Genomic DNA, 23,791 nt, shown 5'->3' with positions numbered 1-23,791 from the left:
GGAATAAAACCAAAATCATGAGCCAATATAAACACGTTTTCCTATATAAGCTTGTTTATCCCGGTTATTTGTTATTGTCTCAGAAGACTAACGCTACTGCTCAATCGATATGTGCCTGATATGCGCTTCACAACCAACGCCGACTGGATCTGGAAGCAGGGTCTTGTTTTCCTGTCTGGGAAATGCATGCTCCAATGTCATGGGCTATGTTTGAGTGTTAGCCACATGACGAATTAAACTCTGTATACAAGTGTAAAAATCTATGGGTCAGTATACTGTATAATTATTCAGTATTAGAACAGTCTAAAAAAATGTTCTTATGTTCTGAGAAAATGTTCTGGTTTCTATAAGATACCCGCCTATAGCTGAATGAACACAGCCACAGACCTCTCCCCCAAAATCAGAAAACCAACAGTCCTCAAGACAATATTTTTATAGAATATGCTGATGTCTTGGGAGGCTCTTTGACAATAAGAATGATAAATATTCACAAAAGGCTGGAAAGACGAGGGAGGCCTGAACCTCAAACCTAGAATGTGGAGCTCCTAATTAATGTTTCCTCCTTGGTCATCATATGAGAAACACTTCGATTATTTGGCACAAACTAATTACTAATGACTCATCGCTCTCATTTTTACAAATTAACACCACTAATTATAACTCTGACTCTCCCTTCCATATTCCAACCAAGGTAATTATTACTGAAGCCTGTTCAGTTATGATGTTTATGCAGAATGGTCTAAAATTCAGAAAAACTATCTTTTCTCCTTTTAGCTCTGGAATTACTCATAACAAAATAAGATCATACTTGAAAGGAGAACCAGAAGGAATGAAGCCTGCTGGGTTTTTTTTTGTTGTTGTTGTTTTTAAATCTTCAATAATTTTACGACTAGGAGTTTGTATTAACCCCTCCCTTTCATAAACATTTGGAAATTTTTGTTTCTACTATAAAGTTTTTTAAATGGTGTGTGTATGTGATTCTGTCTGTCTGTCTGTCGGTCTTATCAACCGAGTGCTTGAATGTGAACCACATGTGCACAGTGCCTGAGGAGGTAAGATGAGGAGTCAGGGTCCTGGAACTAGAGTTACAGACTGCTGCGAGCAACCACGTGGGTGCTTGGAATTGAACTCCAGTCCTCTGCAAGAGCCGCTCTCAGCCTCTGAGCCGTCTCACGAGTCCAATATTTTTTCAGAAATAAAAAAGAACACTATATACTTATAACATGGGATTGATGCTGTCGATATTCCATAATACTTAATTCATTTATTTTTGTTAGATTTACAATGGTTATATACAACATTAACAGCCCCTCCCTAAATATTTTTCTATCTGCCTTTTGACTTTAAGATCAATTAAGATGAAACTTTTCTTACATTAGCTGGTAAATTCAAAATGTCAGTCTAGTTTTTTTTACAACTTAAGTGCAGTGTGTTTTAGTTAATTTACGTATAATTAAGCACTTTCCTTGAAAGGTAGGCTGAAGTTGGACTCCATTTAACTCATATTTCTGTTAGAAGAAAGACTTTAAAGCAGGAGTCTTCTCTTTTACTCTTATTCATGCATATAATGCACATATTCACAAATGCCAGGTGTTGCACAACTTAATACATTCAGATAATTTATTCTTCATTTGACATTTCTACAGCCTGTGACTGATTCAGACTTACTAACCTTCGCTGTCCTAATCCCTCTTCCTGGGATGCCTGTTTGTTTGACTGATTTCTTGCTATATGCACCTAACTCCTGCCCTTTTAATTTTAAGATATGATGATTATGTACCCAGGAGATTTTGCCTGATCCCTCACTGGTTGAGATGTTTGCCATGGTTCACAGTTGTTTGCCATTCACAGTTGTGAATGTCTCTGCTGTTAAAATTATGTACCATCCTGAAGGACGTCTACCACGCCCATGAAACCATCAAGCCCACAGGGCAAAGAAGAACATGCTGTTCATGGTTTTCAATGGTTTCTACTAAAGTACCACCCTGGACACACACAGGATACTGATACAGCTTCTAGAGAGACACATAAGATCAGGATAGACTAGGTAATATCTAAGATATTACAGCTCAACATTCAGTAGGTTGTCCTAGAGAACAGTTTATTTGTTCCTCATGAATATTAATAATAATCTTTCCAAGTTCTTTCATGTGTTACTACTGTTTTCTAGTAGATTTGAAAATCTGAGTGTTCTTTTTAATTTTTATTTATTATTATCATTTATTACAATTTATTCAATTTGTATCTTGGCTGTAGCCCACTCCCTCTTCTTTTCCTAATCTCACCCTCCTTCCCTCTTCTCCCCCTATGCCCATCCCCTAGTCCACTAATAGGGGAGCTCCTCCTCCTCTTCTATTTGACCCTGGCCTATAGATCTCATCAGGACTGGTTGCATTGTCTTTTTCTGTGGTCTGACAAGGCTGTATCCCCCAGGGAGAGGTGATCAGAGAGCTTGTCACTGAGTTCATGGAGAAAATCCCTGCTCCCCTTATTATGGACCCCACTTAGATGTTGAGTCTATGGGCTACATCTGAGCCTGGTTTTTATGTCCTCTCCATCATGGTCCTTGGTTGGGGTATCAGTCTCTGCAGGACCCTCAGGGCTCAGGTTTTATTTTGGCTCTGTTGCTCTCCTTTTGGAGCTTCTGTCCCCTTATCTGAGTGTTCTTTAAAGGTAAATTAAACATTTTCCTCTGGAATGTTCTCAGAGTGACATTTCAGAAAACTTACTTTTCTTGTAAGAGACATATAAAAGCCAAATTAACTAATATCAACACTTAGTCTCTCCTTTAACATGTACCATAAAGTAAAAGAAAGAAACATGAGGCCAGAAATTATTCTACAGAGGTATCAATCACTGGATTTAGGTCTTATCTAAGAACCTTACAGTAACCTGTTAGGTTTTTAATGTATTTGAGTAATGAAAGATAAGCCTAGGGCATAATGAGGCTATAAAACTTTATGGGCAATCCTGCTACAAAGTCAGTAAGACATCCCTAAACACTAGTGTAAAACAAAATTATTGTTGACAACAGAGACTTTTCAAACTCAGCTAGATTTAGAGCTAAAATAAGCAATCAGCTAATAAAAAATGAAAATTAAAAAAAAAAACCACTCTAATCCAAAATTTTGTAACTAATGTCAAGGCAATAGTTCTAGTTCTTGTAGGTGTCTCGTAGAAGAAAAAAAACAAACAAACAAAAACAAAAAAAAAAACAAATAACAAAAAAACCGGAAATCAAGAGCTTGAGCTTTGGTGCTTCCTATCTCATATGGCAGGTAAGGAAATAAGGCAGCATTGGAGGAGCCCCGGTTTACCAGCAAAGTCTGTAGGAATACAAATTCATAAACTCAGAATCTTAAAGGCATGCCTAGGAAAATAAGAAATTCAAAGAATATTAAAAGTACAAAAGGCCAGGTGTGGTGCACACATGACTTTAATCTCAGTATTTGGGAGGCAGAGGCAGGTGGAGTTCTCTGAGTTTGAGACCAGCCTGGTCTGCAAATAGAGTCCAGAACAGCCAGGGCTACACAGAGAAACCCTGCCCCCCCCCAAAAAAAAAAAGAAAGTACAAAAGACTTAAAGTAGGACTATATAGGTTTTAGAATTTTTTAAATAAAAACTCAAATTAATTGATAAATGCATGAAACAACTGTTATACAATACTACACAGAGGATTGGGGAACTGAAAAATACTTGGAAGAAATTACCAAAACAGCACAGATAAACGAAGAAAAAGACTATAAATAAGACATAAACCCAGAGAGGTTGTATGAGAAACTTATTTCCATAAAATCCTTTACATATATTTACTTCATGTATATGAATATTTTGCCTGCATGCATGTGTATGTGCCTCACATATATGCCTGGTGCCTGTGGAGTTCAGAAGAGGGCATCAGATCACCTGGAACAGGAGTTACAGATGATTGTGAGCCCATGTGGGCACTGGGTATGGAAATAAGCAGAAGTGTTTCAGTCCACTCAAAAGAAGATTAGACAGGGTGGATAGAAGAGATGCCGAGAGGGTCCCGATAAGATGGTAGAGTTAAATTCAAATATTGCACATTCTCACGCACAATTGAGACAACTGAAATAAGCTATTCATTTAATAGACAAAGATTATTAGAATAAATAAGGAAAATTTTGTGTGTAAACCATTTACATAAAATGTTCCTGGCTGGGTATGGTGGTGCATGTCTTTAATCCCTGCCCTTGAGAAGCAGAAGTAGGTGGAGCTCTGTGAGTTTGAGGTAGCCTGATCTACAGGGTGAGTTCCTGACTATCTAGGGAGAGCCCATCTTAAAACAAAACAAAAAGATTCCCGAATAAGAATTTATGGAAAGTTGAATAAGATAATTAGAAATATAAGTACTTGTTTATAAGATATTAATTATTTCATATTTCAAGATGAAAATTATCTGGAGAGTGGATACACAATAATGTAGACACACTTAGTACTTGAACAATAAACATGGATGTAGATAAAATGGTAAGTTTAAAATTGTGTACATTGTATCACATCTAAAACATCTTAAAAGGATTGGAAATGTTACCCTAAACTAGTAAAACAAGAAATAAATTGGTGTTGATTAAATATTACTGTTTTAATGTGATTGTTTAAGAATATATACAATTTTAATATCCCAATCAAAAGTACCTGAGAATAGTGCTACATCAAGATCCAGCTATACCACTCCTGTTCTACCATACAACAAGGACATTTGCTCAATCATGTTCATAGCAGCTTTATTCGTAATGGCCAGAATCTGGAAACAACTTTGATGTTCCTCAATAGAAAAATGGATACAGAAGTTATAGTACATTTACATTTACACAATGGAATACTGCTCAGCAATTAAAAACAAGGAAATCATGAAAATTGCAGGCAAATGGTAGGAACTAAAAAAGATCATTCTGAGTGAGGTAACCCAGAAGCAGAGAGACAGGTATAGTATATACTCACTTATAAGCAGATATTCTCCACAAAATATAGGATAAACATACTAAAATCCACAGACCTAAAGAAGCTAAACAACAAGGAGGACCCTAGGGAAGAGGCTTAATCCTCATTCAGAAGGGCAAATAGGATAGACCCAGGATGAGAGCCTACCACAGATGTCCTCTGAAAGACTCCAGCAGCAGGGGATCAAAGCAGATGCAGAGACCCACAGCCAAACTTTGGACAGAGTGCAGGGAGCCTTATGGAAGAAGGGGGAAAGAAGGACACAGAGGAGTCAAGAACCACACCAGGAGACCAACAGGGCCAAAAAAACTGGGACCAGGGGCCCTGCAGAGACTGATGCATCAATCAAGGACTATGCATAGAGAGGACCTAAACCCCCTGCTCAGATGTAGCCCATAAGCAGCTCAGTCTCCAAGTGAGTTCCCTAATAAGGGGAGCAGAGGCATTCTCTGACATGAACTTCGTTGCCTGTTCTTTGATTTACTTTCCCCTGGTGGGGTGACCTTACCAAGTCACAGAGAAAAAGGATCTAGGCAATCCTGATTGACTTGATATGCTAGGGTCAGATAGTAGGGGAGGAGGACTCCCCTTTTCAATGCACTAGGGGAGTGGAAGGGGGGAAGAGAGAGTAGAATGGGACTAGGAGAAGATGAGGGAAGGGGCCACACCCGGGATACAAAGTGAAAAAATTGTCTTATGAAAGAAATGGGAAATAATAGTAAGAGCTGGAGAGGACTGGAGCTCCACAAGGAGAACAACAGAACTAAAAAATTGAGCACAGGGTTCTTTCATGAGACTCATACTCCAAGTACCATGCATGAAGATAACCTAAGACCCCTGCACAGACTTAGCCCATGGCAGTTCAGTGTCCAAGTGGGTTCCATAGTAATGGGAACAGGGACTGTTTCTGACATGAACTGATTGGCCTGCTCTTTGATCACCTGCCCCTGAGGGGGAGCAGCCTTACCAGGCCACAGAGGAAGACAATGCAGCCACTCTGATGAGACCTAACAGATTAGGATCAGAAAGAAAAAAAGAAACCCTCCCCTACCAGTGGACTTGGGGAGGGGAGTGTGTGGAGAAGGGGAAAGATGGGGGATTGGGAGGGGAGGAGAGAGGGAACTAGAGGGGGGATACAAAGTAAATAAAGTATAATTTTAAAAAAAGAATAAAAGAATTGGAAAGAAAAGAAATAAATTTTAAAAAATCAAAAATAGTAATAATAATAAAGAAAATAATATTTAAAAAAAGAAAACAACATAGATCATTCAGCAAGACTGGCTATAGTAAAGGCCATTAAATCTCAGCACACTTTGATTAGTCACCATCATGCAAACTACATTCTGTGATCATAACAAATGGAAAAATCAGTCACAATTTTTGAACATTTTCAAGCCAGTATAAAGACATTGCTTCATTCAGTTAGTTGGGACTTAGGGGGCTCAGTAAATCAACCCCCACTTCTGACCTGAAGTTAGAAATAAAATTCAAGATTACTCAAAAATGCAGAAAAATAATAATTTCCTAGAAATTAAATTACCATTTTATTTTAAAAGGCTTACTGTAGAACACAGCTTAGGGGCTGGTCTGAACTGAGATCGCAGCCTGAGGCTGTAGATGATATCCATAGGGCCAGCCTCCTCCTCCCAGCTCACTGCACAACCCAGGCTGAGCCAACATGCTCATTCCCCATAAATCCAAAGACAGGCCAGGCACATAGGTGCCCATTGATACTCGCAAAGTCACAATCAAACAAGTCATTTCTTTCACAGGAAAGGAAAAGTACATGTGGTAAAGAGGTGGAACGGCTTTGTTCTTTCTATATTCCTTCCGCGTGGAAACACGGGATGATTGATGAGGGTCTCCCTAACACTAAGGAGGAACAAAGAAAAGACACGTTTCTTAGCATCATTACCTCCTTCTTGGAGCTGAGCTGTGATGTTGAGCTCACACTGCACTTTGGCTTTCATGACAAGAACAATCTGCTCTTCTATAGTGACGGTGCCATCAGAATCCAGCTGTGGAGACAAACGAAACTCCATCATTCCCCATCATCTTAAAGGCAGGATAACACCCTCGTTACTTTATTTCCCATCAAGCTATCTGAAACACTTTCCTATCAGAATACACTATGGGGGTTTGAATATCCACTGTCTCCCATAGGCACACGAGCTCAATGCTTGCTCCCAGATGGCGGTGCTGCCTGGGGGGCACTTCAACAACCCAGAAGATGGGGTAGAGCTGAAAGAATTAGGTGGCCACCCCGGACCTGGGTTCTTGGTAGTACGTTATCCGTGTACTATCCATGTACTATCCATGAGTTCCTATCTCATCCCTGCTTCCTAGTTGGCCATGAAGTAAACATCTCTACTCCAACACATGGTTGGATCAAAATGTTTTGTCAGATTTCACGGGGATCAATCAACTGTACAGACTGGATCTGGTAAGACTGTGAGTCAAAATAAATCGATCCTCCCTTAAGTTCGTACCGTCAGGTGTCTGGTCACAGTAATAAAAGGGTAACTAATACACATATCAGCGTTATCTTTTTGCCTGATTTTTAATGTAGTACCAGAAAAATGTAAGGAAACTCTAAGCTGTGGTTAGGTGATTACATTAAAAATAATGTAGCTGGAATAAATCATCAACAGCAAAATGTCTAGCATGGTGTAAAGGCAGAATACATTACTAATTCTTTCACAACATGACAGTATTCACATAGAACCAAAAGGCTAAATTTAGCTCTATAGGAAAATAACATGCCACATTTCATCTAACTTTGGATTTATTTCCCTATAATGAAAGAAATGGGTTAGTCTAAATGATCTCCATCCATCTCCTTGCCTTAAAACTGGGAACTTTAAGATATGCACCCACATATCTACTGTCTATTTGATCCATTCCATATTTATTACTTTCATATGAAAATAATGTGCTTTATGAAGGAAGAAAAGAACATAATATCTAGGACAGTAAACAGATTTGTGCAAGAATTTTGCCTTACCTTAGAGTGACAAGAAAATTGTGGTGTAGTTAAAACAGAGGAGGAATCTTCCTCCCAAGTGTCTATTACTCCAAAAGCAACACTTGCATCTACAACAAAGTGTTACATTTAGTAAAGCAGACATTAGTCCTTTGTTCTGGGCAAGTGTGCTCATTTGTAACTTGAAAGAAAATTGAGTTCCAATGTCACAGACCTAAGGTTTAAGAGAGGCCCTGATTTGATAGGGTGTGTTATGATGAAAGTTCATAAAGTTGTCATTGCAAATATAAAATCTTAATGTCATAATATTCATGTCCTCATGATTACAATGCCATGGGTATTCCATTTTCAAGGAGATATTATGTCATAAACTAGATATATTCAAAAGAAAGCACTCTGGGACTTCAGAAACAATAGAGTAGGCATACATTCCCTTATTGCTTTAAGAAACCACAACTAAAAACCCTGGAATAGACATAGAGTCGATGTATATAGATGATATAGATATGGAGAAAGGGGAGGAAAGATAGATGATAAATAGATAATGATGATAATGATAGATAGATGAATCAAAGATAGATAAATAGATGAATAAAAGAGAAGATAAATATATAGATAGATGAATAGAAATAGGTAAATAGATTAATAAAACATTGATAAATGATAGATAGTTAAATAAATAGATGAATAGAAGATAGATAGATAGATAGATAGATAGATAGATAGATAGATAGATAGATAGATAGATAGATAGATAGATAGACAGACAATATTAAGAAGCACAGTGGAAAGCTGCTTTCATTTTCTTTCTGACTCATACACTACCAGCGTGTAGTTAAAGTAGTTGGAAACTCTAAAACACTAACAAAGATAAATTGGCCTCAAGAAAAGCCTCTGCATCCAAGAAAGGAAAAGGGCATCTGACAAGACAGAAAACTCACAGACGTTAGTAGTTTGACCCCTCAATTAACAGCCATCTGTGGGGAGTCTGAACATGTATCCTATAGAGCAAGGCTGTCAGGAGGCACCCCTACAATCTCCCACAGTGGTCTGACAGAAAGAGAAAGAACAGAACACTAGCCTAAACAAGCTGCCTTTTTCACCCTCAATATCTGTGTGTCAATAAAGCTAGGAGCAGGGAGCATTAAATGGAGAGAGAAAAGGGAGGGCAGAGGGCAGAAAGAAATGGGAGGCAGGATGACAAACACTAAAGACATGTCAAAGTCATATGAAAATCCTCTATGGCAGCACCTTCCATCTATACAGTTTAAATGGAATTACACTAGAACAGGGCAACAATGTCCCTTCTAGACACCACAGACAAACAAAAATCCCAGTGCCAGGAATGGGTTACCTCTTTCAGAATTGTAGGCCAATAAGGTCCTGTACATTCCCAAATGCTACAGGCGATTGCCCATGCTCTTGGGTATCGCCAGAACTTGATAGTAAAGCCTGATTGTTGAAGACAGTATGTAGTTGAACATGGAGAAATCAAACTGGTACTCGCCTGGGACTTTCATCCCTCTGTCTTGCTATGAACACTAACGGAGGAGAAAAGTAATGACCAATCTTACTCGTTTGTGAACTCTGTGAGCTACAACATCAGGCCTGTCAAGACATGCCCACTGGAGCAACAGTGCCATCACGGGGGTAGCCAACCACCTTACAACTGGATTTAACGCATACTCCACAAGATTAAACCCATATCTGGCATCATCAATGGGAGCTAAAACCTATGGCTAGACAGTTCGCAAGCCCTAGGGGAGCACCTGATAATATCATTCTGCTACATGTGCTTAGTATTAAACTGGCTCTTAATGGCTTCTGCCTACAGGTTAGCTTCCTTCTCAACTCTCATTATTGTATCAGATGGCGACTAACACAGAGATTCACAACTAGTCAGGGGACAGAGGATAAAAGGCTATAAAATGCTCAGCTCTAGAGGCAACATCCATACCACAGCCCCTCCTCCCAGTCCTCAGGGATCACTGCAGAAGAGGAAGTGGGAAGGTTGTAAGGACCAGAGGCAGTGGACGACTACAAGGAAACAGCTTTCCAGAGGAAGCAGTGCATTGCACATATTAACTAACGGCAGTTGTGAATGCATGCACAAGACCTCTACAAGCTCGAGCCAGACATAGTCCCAGAGACGAGCAGGGGTGGGTTCAAGTCCCCACCCCTATCTAAGGGAATACTAGCAATCGATAAATGGTGGGAAAGGGAGAACCAGTTTTCCATAGTGGTGCAGCCCCGGGTAGGCTGGCCATGTTCCACATACATCCAAGAGTATATGAGCTGCACAGATAGGACATTTTAAAATTTCAAAATTAAGGGGAGAGGGGCAACAGGACACTATTTTCTGAGGGCTTTCTTCTGTGTCTTGAATGTATCTTGGTTGTGATATCTCAGTATGATTTTGTTGTTATCATTTGGGGAAGGTGGATAAATTACATATTAGATTATTTTTAGTACTTTTAACAAATGCATGGAAGTTTTATGACCACAAAGCTTATGTTCTTTTTTTAAAAAAAAGTTTCTTCCAAACAGAATAGCAAGAAGAGAGATTTTTAAATGTTCTCACCCAAATATCAGAAGTGATGGTACAGTACTTACTCTAATTTTATTAAATATATATTGCACACATGTATGAAAATGTCACGCTTGAGTTAGGAATGTAGTTGGTAGAGAATGTTCCTAGCGTTCACAGAGTCCTAGGTTGAATACCAGTACCCCATTAGCCAAGAGTGGTAGTGCACATTTACAATCCCAGAACTTGAGAGGCTGAGACAGGATGATCAGAAATTCAAAGTCATCCTGACTTCATAGGAAGTTTTTATCCAGTCTGGGTCATCTCAAAAAAATATATCATGCTATAACCTATAAACTGTACAGTCATTACATGTCTACTCTATTGTTTTGATTGGTTGGTTTCGTTTGTTTGTTTTTGTTGTTTTTATTTTGGTTTTTGGTTTTTCAAGACAGGGTTTCTCTGTGTAGTCTCAACTGTCCTGGACTTGCTTTGTAGACCAGGCTGGCCTCAAACTCACAGAGATGCTCCTGTGTCTGCCTCCCTGAGTGCTGTGATTATAGTGTCCAGCTTACTATTGTACATCTTAAATATTGCTTCACAGCAGTAAATTTGTCACAAGATTATTGTTTTTTTTTATTTCTTTTAATTTATTACAATTTATTCACTTTATATCCCAGCTGGAGCCCCCTCCCTCACCTCCTCCCAATCACACCCTCCCTCACTCTTCTCCTCCCATGCCCCTACCCCAGTGCGCTGATAGGGGATGTCCTCCTCCCCTTCCATTTGACCCTAGTCTATCAGGTCTCATCAGGACTGGCTGCATTGTCTTCCTCTGTGGCCTGGTAAGGTTTCTCCCCCTTCAAGGGGAGGTGATCAAAGAGCCAGCCACTGAGTTCATGTCAGAGACAGCCCCTGTTCCCCTTACTAGGAAATCCACTTGGAGACTGAGCTGCCATGGGCTACATCTGTACAGGGGTTCTAGGTTATCTCCATGCATGGTCCTGGGTTGGAGTATCAGTCTCCAAAGAGACCCCTGGGCCCAGATATTTTGGCTCTGTTGCCCCCTCCAGATCTTTCTTCTCTCTCTTCTTTCATTGGCACAGGAGATAACTTCCTGAACAGAACACCAACAAGACAGGCTCTAAGATCAACAATCAATAAATGGGACCCCATAAAACAAAAAAAAGCTTCTGTAAAGCAAAGGACACTGTCATCAGAAGAAAATCACAACCTACAGACTGGGAAAGGATCTTCAGCAACTCTGTATCTGACGGAGGGCTAATATCCAGAATATATAAAGAACTCAAAAGTTAAACAGCAACAAATCAAGTAATCCAATTAAAAAATGGGGTATAGAGCTAAAAAGAGAATTCTCAATAGAAGAATATTGAATGACAGAGAAAGACTTAAAGAAATGTTCAATGTCCTTAATCATCAGAGAAATGCAAATCAAAATGACCCTGAGATAAGGTTATTATTTTAAAAGCAAGATTAAAAAAATACTTGAAATATGAGTATTCTATAATTTTGCAAAAACATCTGCTGCATAAAGTTCACATTCTTGTGAGGATTAAACAACCTTAGAAAGTTGTAATACTCACATACCAAATTTGACTAATATTGGAAATGATTAAAAATATGATGAATAGAGCCAACAAATCTGGGCCCAGAGAGTCCTGCAGAGACTGATACACCAATCAAGCACCATGCATGGAGAGGATGTAGGCCTCTGCTCAGTCTCCATGTGGGTCACCTAGTAAGGGGACAGGAGCTGTCTCTGATATGAACTCTGTTGCCTGCTCTTTGATCACATCCCCCTGACAAGGTGGCCTTGCCCAGCCATAGAGGAAGAGGATGCCAGGAGTCCTAATGGAGGCTTGACAGGCTAGCGTCAGATGGTAGGGGAGGAAGACTCCCCCTTCCTGAGGACTAGGGCACAGAGATGTCGGGGAAGAGAAAGGGAGAGTGGGATCTGGAGGAGATGATCAGGATATAAAGTGAGTAAATGTTTCTAAATTATGAATTTGCTTGCTGACTACTATGAAAATTAATTCCATCTGTCAAGTTAAGTGAGTCATGGAGTGTCCAAATTAAAAACTGTTTCTGGTTTCCCTGTGAAGATGTGCTCAGGTCTATTGAAATTGGCAGACTCATAGACTGTCCTCCCCAGGGGGGGTGAGCTTCATACAACCTGCTGAAGCCCTAAAGAATAAACGTCAGAGGAAAAGGGAATTCCTATTTCCCCCACCTTGCTGTTAGGTTAGGACAACTCATTTCTTCATCCCCAGACATAGACATCATGAGCGCTCCTGGTTTTCAGGTCTACATAGGCTTTGGCTGAATTATCCCAGCAAGCTCTGCTGGGTCTCTGGCTTGCAGGTAACGAATCCTAGTGCTTACCCCACGATGTCCAGTCTCTCCCTCCTAACAAATCTTTTATGCAGATTCAGTTGATTCCATCTCACCAAAGAGCCCTAACACTGCCAGACAGAACTGTTTTACACAGTCCAAGAAAAAAAAAAGATGTTATGGTTTGGATTCAGAATGTCTCCCAAATGCTTATGTTGTTGAAGTGTGTTGAAAGCTCGGTCCTAGGGTTACTATCGGGAGGTGGTGGAAACTGCAGGAGACAGGTGTGTGTGTGTGTGTGTGTGTGTGTGTGTGTGTGTGTGGTGTGTGTATGTGCGTGTGCGTGTGCAATTGCTGTGTGGGGGTTGTTAGACTGGCTTATCTATTCCCCCAACTCTACAGTCACAAGCGTGCTACCCCGGATGTCTTCTCTGTGGATACTCTGGACCTGCGCTCAGGCCCTCATGCTTGCGTATCAGGCACTTTGATCCCTGAGCTATCCCCAAGGCCCTGTCCTTCTCTCTATATATATTTTAATTTCTTGAGACTTAGATTGTCAGGGAAAAAAAAAAAACAACTTGTGAAGTACAGAAGATGATGTGGGGTTCTCATCTATCCCCATGCTCAGTCTCCCTTTAGTTATGTTAACAGAATGTGTTTGTTATAAGTGAAAATATAATATTGATATATTATTACTAGTTTCATATTCATACTTACGCACACATATTCTTCATACAGGTTTTCATATATTTTAATTTAATGTCTTCTTCTTGTTGTTGTTATTTTTGTTTGGATTGGTTTTGGTTTTGGTTTTTCAAGACAGAGTTTTTCTGTGGCTGACCTGAAACTCATTCGGTAGACCAAGCTGGCCTCAAACTCAGAAATCTGACTTTCCTTGCCTTGTGAGTGCTGGCATCAAAGGTGCGCGCCACCACTTTGAGGCTCTTAATGTCTTATGTTCCAGCATCTCAGCAAAATACACAATACAATGCCTGATGTTTTCTTAGGTTTTCCACATCCTCTTGCTTCTAATTCTCTTCCCACTCTTGAGGAGTGTTTGAAGGTGGAAAACAACAGAAGTGAGAAGCCATTTATAAAACACCACACAACAGCACATGGAATCCATGTGCTTCATGGTTGGCGTTAAGCTCGGTCTTTCTTTCAATCTTTATTCAAACATTGAAAAGGTGAAATGCCTTCCTACCTCTCACCCTGTGCAGGAGTATGTGGTAGGTCGTATTTGGATGTCCAACTACACTTTGCCAATTGATGTTTAAGTGAATAAATTTTTTTAAATAAAGTTTGAGAACTGAAATTGTATCAACTCAAAAATTACCATTATAATGGGAATGACTGTAAGAAAATATGCACTGCCTTCACTGGCTGATGAAAGATGCAAAATATATAAAAAATAAATAATACAATGGCTATTGCCTAGGGAATAGTTAGGCAAAGTGCCCCAGGACATGCAACTACATAAGATGTACTATGAAATTGTTCTTAACTATGACTGTCGCCATTTTTGTCAAGAACGTGATCTGTAGGGTGAATGCTCATTTGGTTTTAATTGTGAAACTATTCAACATGGCTAATTAGACAAAATGGGTAAGTAATTTTTTTCAGTGCTAACATGCTTCAGAAATGTGAAAATGATATATGATCAAATTCATCAATATTTTATATTCTCCTTGTGAACCATTTTCAAAATCTGTATATCAACCATAGTGCTACTATTGAAATGTGGCTCTTACACTGCTGAATTCCATGCTGACCTAATTTACTTCACAGTTCCCAAGAGCTGGTTTCTTAGACACCCTCACTCTTAAAAGCCCAGTTTTTCTTCCTGGATATCAGTGATATTTGAAGGCTTAGTTCTAAAAGTTTCTATAGCACTTACTTCTCTGCAGCTGCAGCTGCAACAGTTATGATGGCATCACGGGGGAGGATGCCCAAGGCAGCTCGAGATTCAAAATAATGTCCCTCAGCTCATTTGAAATATAATCCAACAATGTCAAATTATCAGCCTTCTATACACATCTTCTCTCTCTCTTTTTCTCTCTCCCTCCCTCCTTCCTTCTTCTCTCTCCCTCTCTCCATCTCTCTCTCTCTGCGGGGGGAAGTGTGAGTAGTAATTAGTTTAACATGCAAGAACAAAATGTTTCCTGTTTTTGTAGTTGTATCAAATAAGTTCTGGAGAGAGGAAGACACAGGTGATTGGAAACAGTGGAAGAGCAGGGAGAAGAAAAGAGAATGAGTGTAACAACAGGAAAATGGTCGTAGGAAATGAAAAAGGCATTCTGCGATGTCAAACGAGATGCAATATATAAAATCTTATATATCATATAACTGAAAGTATTATTAGCTTAATATGAACATAGATAAAAAGTAACTGGGATGTAAACCATTTCTATCTTAGACTCAGATTTAAACAAAGTGTTTTTAAAGCTAACACTGTATGGGTAACCCAAATAAATCTGAGTCCCTTATATGTCAGAGCTGAAACCCTTCTCCTGTTGCTCTGGGAACAAATGAAGCCACATGCTCGTTGAAACCCAGTTCCTTGTGGGCAGTCGTGGACTCCAGGACAACTTCACAGTGCCCCCTCTGCTAAGCGGGTGATTGTTGATATGCTCTTCTGCCATGGAGTTCATTTCATTTGGAAACGACAACCAGACAGCAGTTACTACCATCCCAACAGTGTTGACCTAGTTTAAGACGTGATAAATTGTCAAGAAGATCATTTCCTTAGGCCATTAGCAGCCAGAATTTGAGATTACAGAAAATCAGAGTGTGGGCAAAATTATAGATGGGCACAGAATGGCATCAGTGGCCGACGGCCAAGGCATTTGTAACTAGTGCCACCCTGAAGCAACACATCTGCCACAGAGCACAGATGTGGGGAAGTAGTGACGAGAAAACCTAACGTGGCTGATATCCATCAGCAACGAGCAGAAGCAAGGAAATAAAATCACTGTTACTGATATGGTCACAGAACTATAAAGTTGTATACAGCAATGGAAACTTTGCTTCACCGTAGTAACAACTGAATGTGTTGATTAAGAACACAAAGAAAATTTAACATGAGACCTTGTAAACTGAAGAGTTTTCAAAAAGGTGAACCAAGTTAAGGCTGGAGAGATCACTCAAAGTGCTTGCCAGGAAATTGTTATGGCTGGAGATTGCATACCAGCCCCACAGTCACACCTGTAACCTGGGCTAGCTTTAACCCAGAAGAGACAATGAAAGGCCTACTAGACCTAAGGAGAAACCCTGCTTCAAATGAAAATGCGTGGAGTCATAGAAAAGTACAGCTGCCATCCTCTCTGAAATCTACAGAATGTAATACTATCTAAATCATACATCGTGCAACAGGTCTAATATAAAGAGTTTTGTCAGAGACAAAGAGAGACAGTGGGGGAGGGTTGACGAGAGAAGAGGGTGGCACTCCCTGGGAAAGAAAGTCAAGAGAGAAAGGAAACAGTGGCAGGCCACAGGCTGGTCCTTCAGAGCTGGAGCTGGAGTGCACCTAGCTTGCCCCTGGTGGCAGCAATGATGACGTCAGGTTGCTAGGCACACTAGCAGGCTATTGGTATCAGCTTGTGAACTAATATTACATTCCTCCCTTTTTGTTTAATTAAAACATGGCAAACAGGAAGGGGTGGAGAGAGAAGGAGAGATAAAAAGCAAGCGCACAAAAAAATGTCTAGATTACATGGTGAGGAGGAAGGGAAGTCCCTGTCGCCAGGGGCATGCCCTTTATACACTCAACACCGACACATGCACAGATACACACAGGCACACACACAGAAGCACACAAAGTAAGTACATACATTTTTTTAAGCGATGAACCCAGAAGTTAAGCTTTAGTTTTCCCATGTTCTAATATAAAGTTATGACTATCAGCCTCTGAGTGAAAGGGAAGAAGCCAAAGAGAAACTATTCTTAGAATAGATTAGATGTCTGGGCAATTTATTCAACAGTTCCAGGAATGAGCAAAGGCTTCTGAAAGAGAAAAAAAATCTATGTGTTGTCAGCAAAGTCAGATCCAGGGTAAAATGTTACAGCTGACAATATTATGAGGTATAAGTATAATTTGGGACCCAGACTCTTGTACCCAAGCAGAGTGACGACAATACATAAGAGGTAGCAACCTGAGAGTAAGACACGGGTTAAGTTCATTTTCCCTCCTGCTGAACTGCCATCCCTCTAAGTTTAAGCACTGACTCAAAGTTAGAATCATTTCTATAAAACATTAGAGATTATCTTTTGGGAAACAGGGTCCAGAGTTCAGCTTTGTCCCCAGGGATTCTCACAGCCTGGGGCATGAGAAGCCATCAGGGCACCTGCTGAGCTGGACTGTCATGAGTTTTCATTTGTGTTTTGGTTACTACGGGAGGTACTCTCAGTTTTCTAGAATCTACACAAAGAATGGATATATTGTTTCTGAGGCAAAATTAGGCCAGTTGTACACTCAACCAGGTAACATGAAGAAAACCGTTAGCAAGTCTAACAATTTGTAAATGAGAGACTATGAACCTAGAGATGATGGGACTCAGTTTTGTAATTTTCAATGCATTCTCACTCTGCCATGTGTCTTTTATGCTAAACAAGATATACTGAACCGACCTTATGGCTCTGATTTGTCTCCAGGATGAAAAAGGGAAATCGATAGTTACGGTTGGTTTTAGTAGAAACCTGCTACAAATTGGATCACCTTGGTAGAGAACCTTGAGTGGAGAACTGTCCCGATTGCCTTAACCGATGTGGGGAGACTCTAGTTGTGGGTGGCATCTTCAGATAGCAGTCCAGATACAAAGGGTACAACCAAAGGAGGGTTTTTTGCTGGCCTTTGGCGCCTTGCTTAGCCTTCCCTCTGACAGCTCAGTTGGCTTACCCTGATGTCGGTGATACCTATGTCAATGATAATTCCTTTGCTGATATCAGAATCAGCGTTTCCAGGCTTCCGTTGTAAAGTAAGGATCAAGGGTTCGCTGTGAACTTTTCAGGTTTTCAACGCCAGACTGGGATTAATGAGGCACCTGGCATCATGGACTAAAGTAAGAGCCAGCTTCTCAGCCTCTCAAGGTGATTCAGCTATTGCTGCTATTTCAGCATACGCTGACTTTTAAAAACTCTTCCATAAGAGCCGGGTGGTGGTGCATGTCTTTAATCCCAGCACTCAAGAGTCAGAGGCAGGTGGATCTCTGTGAATTCCAGGCCAACCTGGTCTACAGAGTGAGTTCCAGGGCAGCCAGGGCTGCACAGAGAAACCCTGTCTCAAAAAACAAAACAATAACAACAACAACAAAAACAACCCACAACTCTTTATTAAATATTTGCATTCATCCCATTGGTTCTGTTCCTCTAGAAAACCCTGACTCACATATTAATCAATACTCTTAACACTACACATTCTATAACAGGCATAAGTAATGCAGTTAAAGGATCCAATTGCTGTCAGAAAGAAATCGGGTTCTAAAGAAAGCCATAAGGAATGAAAGTAGAGTATCCCAGATAGAGGGAGTGGCCACACAAATTCTCCAAATTCACAATTCAAAAGCCTGCAGCAGCTCCCAATCACATCTACAAGGAAGGTCAGTCCAATCACCATGCTATTGGAAGCGCTTGGCTAATCAGTTCAGGAGAAAAGAAGATTTTATTTTCTTGCTGTTTGTACACTTTTAAGTTCAAGACTATCACATTCTGTTCGTAAATGATATTATCATCTCCATTTCACAGTGGAGGAAATGAAGCTCAAAAAGGAGAAAAGATGTGCCACTGTAAGAGAGAGAAAGACTAACCCAGAGAGGTAACAAAAAAAAGTGGAGAAGAAAAAGCATGCCTGTGTTCTAGATGATGCCCAACACAACTGCAGCCAGAGACAGGAAAATAAGCAGAATGTAAGCATGCTGCCTGGGAATGTTATAGACTTAGTCCCAAGGAATTGTAAAAGGCTCAGAAATTAAGAATAGCTTGATACATTGATCCAATGCCAATGGAACTGAGTCTGGTTCCCTTCCATTCCGCTGCCTCTGGGCAAAGCTGAAGAGACCGCCCAGAGTTAGCACAGCCACTGGGAAATCCACTAGGGACACACCAGGCTTCCTTGTAACTAGAAGACAAATGACAAGAGTCCTGGCTGTGGATGGGGGGGAAAAGAACAAACCAACTGTCCTCTGATTGGCTGAAACAGGGCGTGCAGCAATCTGCACAATGGGAAGATAATCAACAGCCACATTTTAGCTTGATTCTGCTTAAAACAAAAAAACAAAAAAACGGTGTCCTAGCTGCTGTCCACACCCCAGGGCTGCCCTCCACCTCTCAGGGATGGCTCTGTGCAGTCCCATTTCTTAAAACCACCCCCAGAGGCTGAGGTGCATGACGTACAGTGACCACATGCATTGATTTGTCCACATTCTCATTATTTCCCACTCCCCATACGCTTGTGGGAGACATACGCCTTTATCTGAACATGTTTACACGGCATGCATTAGTGCTTTGCATCGTATGTGCTTTAACACACGTGAACGGTATTTTCTCATGATCCTGTGGCTTCTCTGTCGCATCCCATCCTGCTTTGTGATCCGGTCTTGCTGGTGAGAGCGCGTTTAACCCATTGCTTTCTGCTGCGCACGGCACCACATTGTAAACATTCGGATTGTGCCCAATTCTGTAGGGCACAGAGCTGCTCCTCAGGTGCTCATTATAGATCAAGGTGAGAAATTCTATGGGCTACGCCTCAGGAATGAGCATTCCCGGGACAGAGGGTGTGCACGCACATAAATTTGCTGAGCTGTGACACCTGACCTCCACAGTGAAGGCCCGCAGGCAATAGGAGCTCTAAAACCAAAGTGTAAACTATAGTGCTTTAATGGCAGCTATCTACATGTGTATGTTCCCTGACATCCCTTAGCCCACTCTGCTCACCTATAAAATTGTAAGTTACGGCAGTGCCTGTCTCATGGAGTTATTGTGAGAATTAAATGGGAGATTGAATTGCTTTGCACATTATTGGGCCTTTAGTGACTAAGTAAGTGGAGTCAGAGGTTTTGACTTGCCAGGAGACGGAATCCTCAGAGCAGGTCAGTAGACATCAAGGACCCCTGCCTCACTGCACAGAGGGGGACAATTAATTAAAGGGGAGAAGCCTAGGGCCCTACACAAGGATTTACTGCCAACAGGGTGGTCTGAATCAGCACTCCGGGTCCCTGAGGCTGTTCTTCCCCCTGTTAGACGCCCACAGCACCTCTAGCGCCCTCTTCAGAGAAAGTGGAGTCTGCGCATTGGTCTCTGCTCACCCCAGGTACTGTCCAAGGTTTTCATATTTCCTTCCATGGCAGGGACTTCTGGGAGTTTTTTCTAGACACAATGATCTCTTTAATTTAATTATATTTATTTTTATTAATTACAGTTTATTCACTTTGTATCCCCCCCCTGTACCTCCCTTTGTTCTCCCCTCCCAACCCCACCCTCCCTCTTCCCCACCCGTGTCCTTCTCCCAGTTCACTGATAAGGGAGGTCCTCCTCCCCTTTCCTCTGATCCTAGTCTATCAAGTCTCATCAGGAGTGGCTGCAGACTGCTCCCTCCTCAGGGGGAGGTGATCAAAGAGCAGGCCAATCAGTTCATCTCAGAGATAGTCCCTGTCCCCATTACTATGGAGGGCACTTGGATACTGAACTGCCATAGGCTACCTCTTTGCAGGGGTCCCAGGCCATCTCCATAGCCACTTCCCAGAACACACAGTGTGCACCATCTGACCTACAGCCAGCATCGCATGTCTGAACGCTCTCCTATTCTTAGTCCTTTCATCTTTCACAGGCATAACTCTCTCCCTCAACAAACCTCTTATACTCCTATCTCAGGCTCAAAGTCTGTCTCCAGGGAGGCCCACTGGTGCAGCAGAGAAAACACAAAGTGTATTTATGTGGTGGTCCTATCACTTGGCCATCCGGCTTTAAGACTTGCACTGCTGGGCTCTGTGATGACATCAAGGGCGTGGATGCATAGGTACTGAATTGGGCCTCAAGGCAAAGCTACTTCTTTACAAGAACTGATGAGCACTGGTCTGTGTTATCTCTTTTGTGACGTGATCCCATGTCGATTGACAACTAAACATTTATTCTATATCTGCACAATGTTTTTAACCGAGTCTTCTTTGGTGTTTTCTCAGTATTTTATAACTTTAAAATATATGTATAGCTAGAAATATAGTCATCACTTACTGGGCACTTACAGGTTCATTATATATATGTATGTTTATATATATTATACATATATATATAATTGTCCCAATTAATAAAATTTCAGAGTATGCAATGCCTATAAACTAAAGTAATAAGTCAAGCATTACCAAATTTTAAAATAAAAATAGTCCAATATAATTATTTTTAAGATGAAAAACTAAAGGTCAAAGAATGTGTAACTATGTAAAGGCAACTTGTTTAAAACTACAGTTTTTTCATTAAAGATTTAAAACGTAGTATATACTATGTCATCACACTGTAGGTTTATGAATTCATACACACACACACAGGGTGAGACGGAGAGAGAAAGAGAGAAAGTCGATGTTAAAAAATAATTCCCAACCAGGAGAAATTTCTGGCAATATCTGCAACTATTCGCTCCTGTCACAGTGAGGACCAAGGGGCTGCTGCTAGCCCCTGTGGGGCAGAATACAGAGCCTCTGCTGAGTATCTACACTACAGGAGACAACCCCAAAAGAAACGGGTGCGTGAGCCAAAGAGGCTGTTGTCCCAGGGCTGGGGGTCCTACTGGTTTTATTGAATGCAAAAGGCAAATGAAACATTCGTGATTTCACAGTGATTTAGTTCGTTACTGTACTAGATAATCTCTCTCTCTCTCTCTCTCTCTCTCTCTCTTTTGAAAGAAACCTAGAACACTGAGTAAAAGAAATGGTCAGAGCAGATCTGCCTCTTACACACGTAGTAACGTAGTATCTAAATACCTTATTAGACAGAGATGTAGGAGGCGCCTGGGAGATCATCGGGGTTCTGTGACTCTATTGGAATATTATCATCCAATCTAGAAGGCTTACCTCCATACATGCATAATCCTTCTGTTAATTTAGGCACTTCTTTCAGACTTAAGAGAATCTGTTTTTAAATGCTCTTGTACGACACACTACTCATTTGGGTTTTGTAACAGAATAAGTCTCCATGAACGTCCTGATCATGCTAGGGTAAAGATTAGTGTTTCTCATGTATTTCCTAGAAATAGCTTCTGATTTTATGTGGCTATGACTACGGACGATCAGTTTTTTTCAAACTGTATCTTCTGGGTAATTAAAATTTAAGTTGGTCGTTTAAGTCAAAGACGTTGTTTTAAATATCTCCGGAACACATTCACGGGTGCTTTTAACTTTGTGAAAGCGAAGGATTTTTTTTTTAAATCCAACTGAATCTTTATTTGACGGTCAACGTGCGCCCTCTACCGAACCGGAGCAATATAACCCTAGAATCTGTTCTAAGTCCAAAGGACTCAAACTGCGGAAGCAAGCATCTTTCTAGTTCATCTGAAAAAAACTAAAATAAAATAAAATAAAATTGTGAAGCTTACATACTCTATGACTTGAAAAATAAGTGAGGGTGAACTTTTCCTTGCACATTAAAGAGGTACCTTATGAAAGATCGCCCAAAAAACCTCCAAGCGACAGTGGCAATAGTATTTCAACAACCACCGCTACCCAAGAGCCCCGCTGTATCTAACGCGGTCTTTCTTCGATGTAGCCCCTTTGCTTAAATACGCGCCTTTGAATCCGAGAGGGACGTTACACTTTTACACCGTACCATCATCGATTTGAGAAGTTTTAAGCTCTCAGACACGATGGTGAGCTGACAACGGACAAAAACCACTAGGGTCGTTGAAGAGAGTACCCCAGCGACTACGTGGAAGAAGAGAGTTCTAACCCTCCCCAGCTGTGCATTCCTGATCCCTGAAGCCAAGATGCTGGTCCGACGCCCCCGAGCTGGGACCTCCCGCCTAAAGGGGATGCGGGCGTGTGCGGTGCAGCACGGGGCTGGAGGGAGGCCAGCGCGCCCGGGCTTGCCTGTTGGGCTGGGGGAAGCAGGAGCCAGTGCCCCGGCTCTTACCTGCGCTCCGGCTAGGAGACAGCTATTGAGAATCAGCCACCCGCAGATGTAGGATAAAGCCTCCAACCCGGCCATATCCAGAACCGCCCGAGGCTCCAGCGGCGTCCGTACCCCAGACTCGCCTACTTGGCCAGTTCTGGGCAAACTTGCGATGGGGAGCGAGGCACAGCTGGGCAGCTGGAGAGCAGGAGCCTCTGGCTAGGATGCTCGGGGAGGGGGTCGGGTCTGGCTGCCTGCGCCCCGGAGTCTGAGAACCCAGATCCTGAATGCCTTGGCTCCTGGTGGTCCCGCCCACCACCGAAGACAGCTGCGGGGAGGGGACAGAGGATGCGGGCGCCCAGAGCCCTGAGGCCACGCGATCCCTAGGCGGGGCTGCAGCCAGGCTTGCCTCTCGCTGTGTCTGCTTCCCGGCTCTGGGTTCTGAGTCCCCACGCCATCTCTGGGCACGCCCTGAGTCCTCGGAGGAGCGGCCCAAAACTTTCCTCCTGCCCAGATGTGCGCTGGCCATCTGCCACCATAATAAAGGTGATAAAGGTTTCCGAAGCCTGTCGGGTCAGCTCTCCACTGCCCAACCTACAACCCTCTGAAGCTCTCTGATTCATTTTCTCCTCTCTACAATGATATGCCCAGAGTAGGGAAGAGGCTGTCAGGTATGGGATGGATGGGTGGTGTGTGTGTGTGTGTGTGTGTGTGTGTGTGTGTGTGTGTGCGCGCGCGCTAATGAAAAATAGAACCTAGAATCTTGCCCATAAAAAGGACGTAGTCCCAAAAGAAATGTTTCAGTTACTTCGAGCAGCATTTTGCTATATGTTATTTTTTATTTTTCTTTGTTTGTTTGGTGGTGGTGGTGGTGG

The 23,791-nt window shown here is 41.6% G+C and overlaps 1 protein-coding gene across 1 annotated transcript in view; it reads right to left on the bottom strand.

Annotated features, from left to right (window-relative positions):
- Pth2r (parathyroid hormone 2 receptor) overlaps window positions 1–23,410 on the bottom strand; it is an 82,401-nt gene extending 58,991 nt beyond the window's left edge. Inside the window, exons 1-2 of the mRNA XM_060368496.1 lie at window positions 22,938–23,410; window positions 6,881–6,983 (exon numbers count right to left, since the gene is read on the bottom strand). Of these exons, the coding sequence (XP_060224479.1) occupies window positions 6,881–6,983; window positions 22,938–23,012 (178 nt within the window). The 5' untranslated portion in view covers window positions 23,013–23,410. The remainder of the gene's footprint in view (window positions 1–6,880; window positions 6,984–22,937) is intronic.
- Between the last annotated feature and the right edge of the window lie 381 nt (window positions 23,411–23,791).

Source organism: Meriones unguiculatus, chromosome 15 (genome assembly GCF_030254825.1).
Source record: "Meriones unguiculatus strain TT.TT164.6M chromosome 15, Bangor_MerUng_6.1, whole genome shotgun sequence".
Taxonomy (NCBI): domain Eukaryota; kingdom Metazoa; phylum Chordata; class Mammalia; order Rodentia; family Muridae; genus Meriones; species Meriones unguiculatus.
Note: the sequence above shows the minus strand (reverse complement) of the source record. Positions and strands in the feature narration are given on the sequence as shown.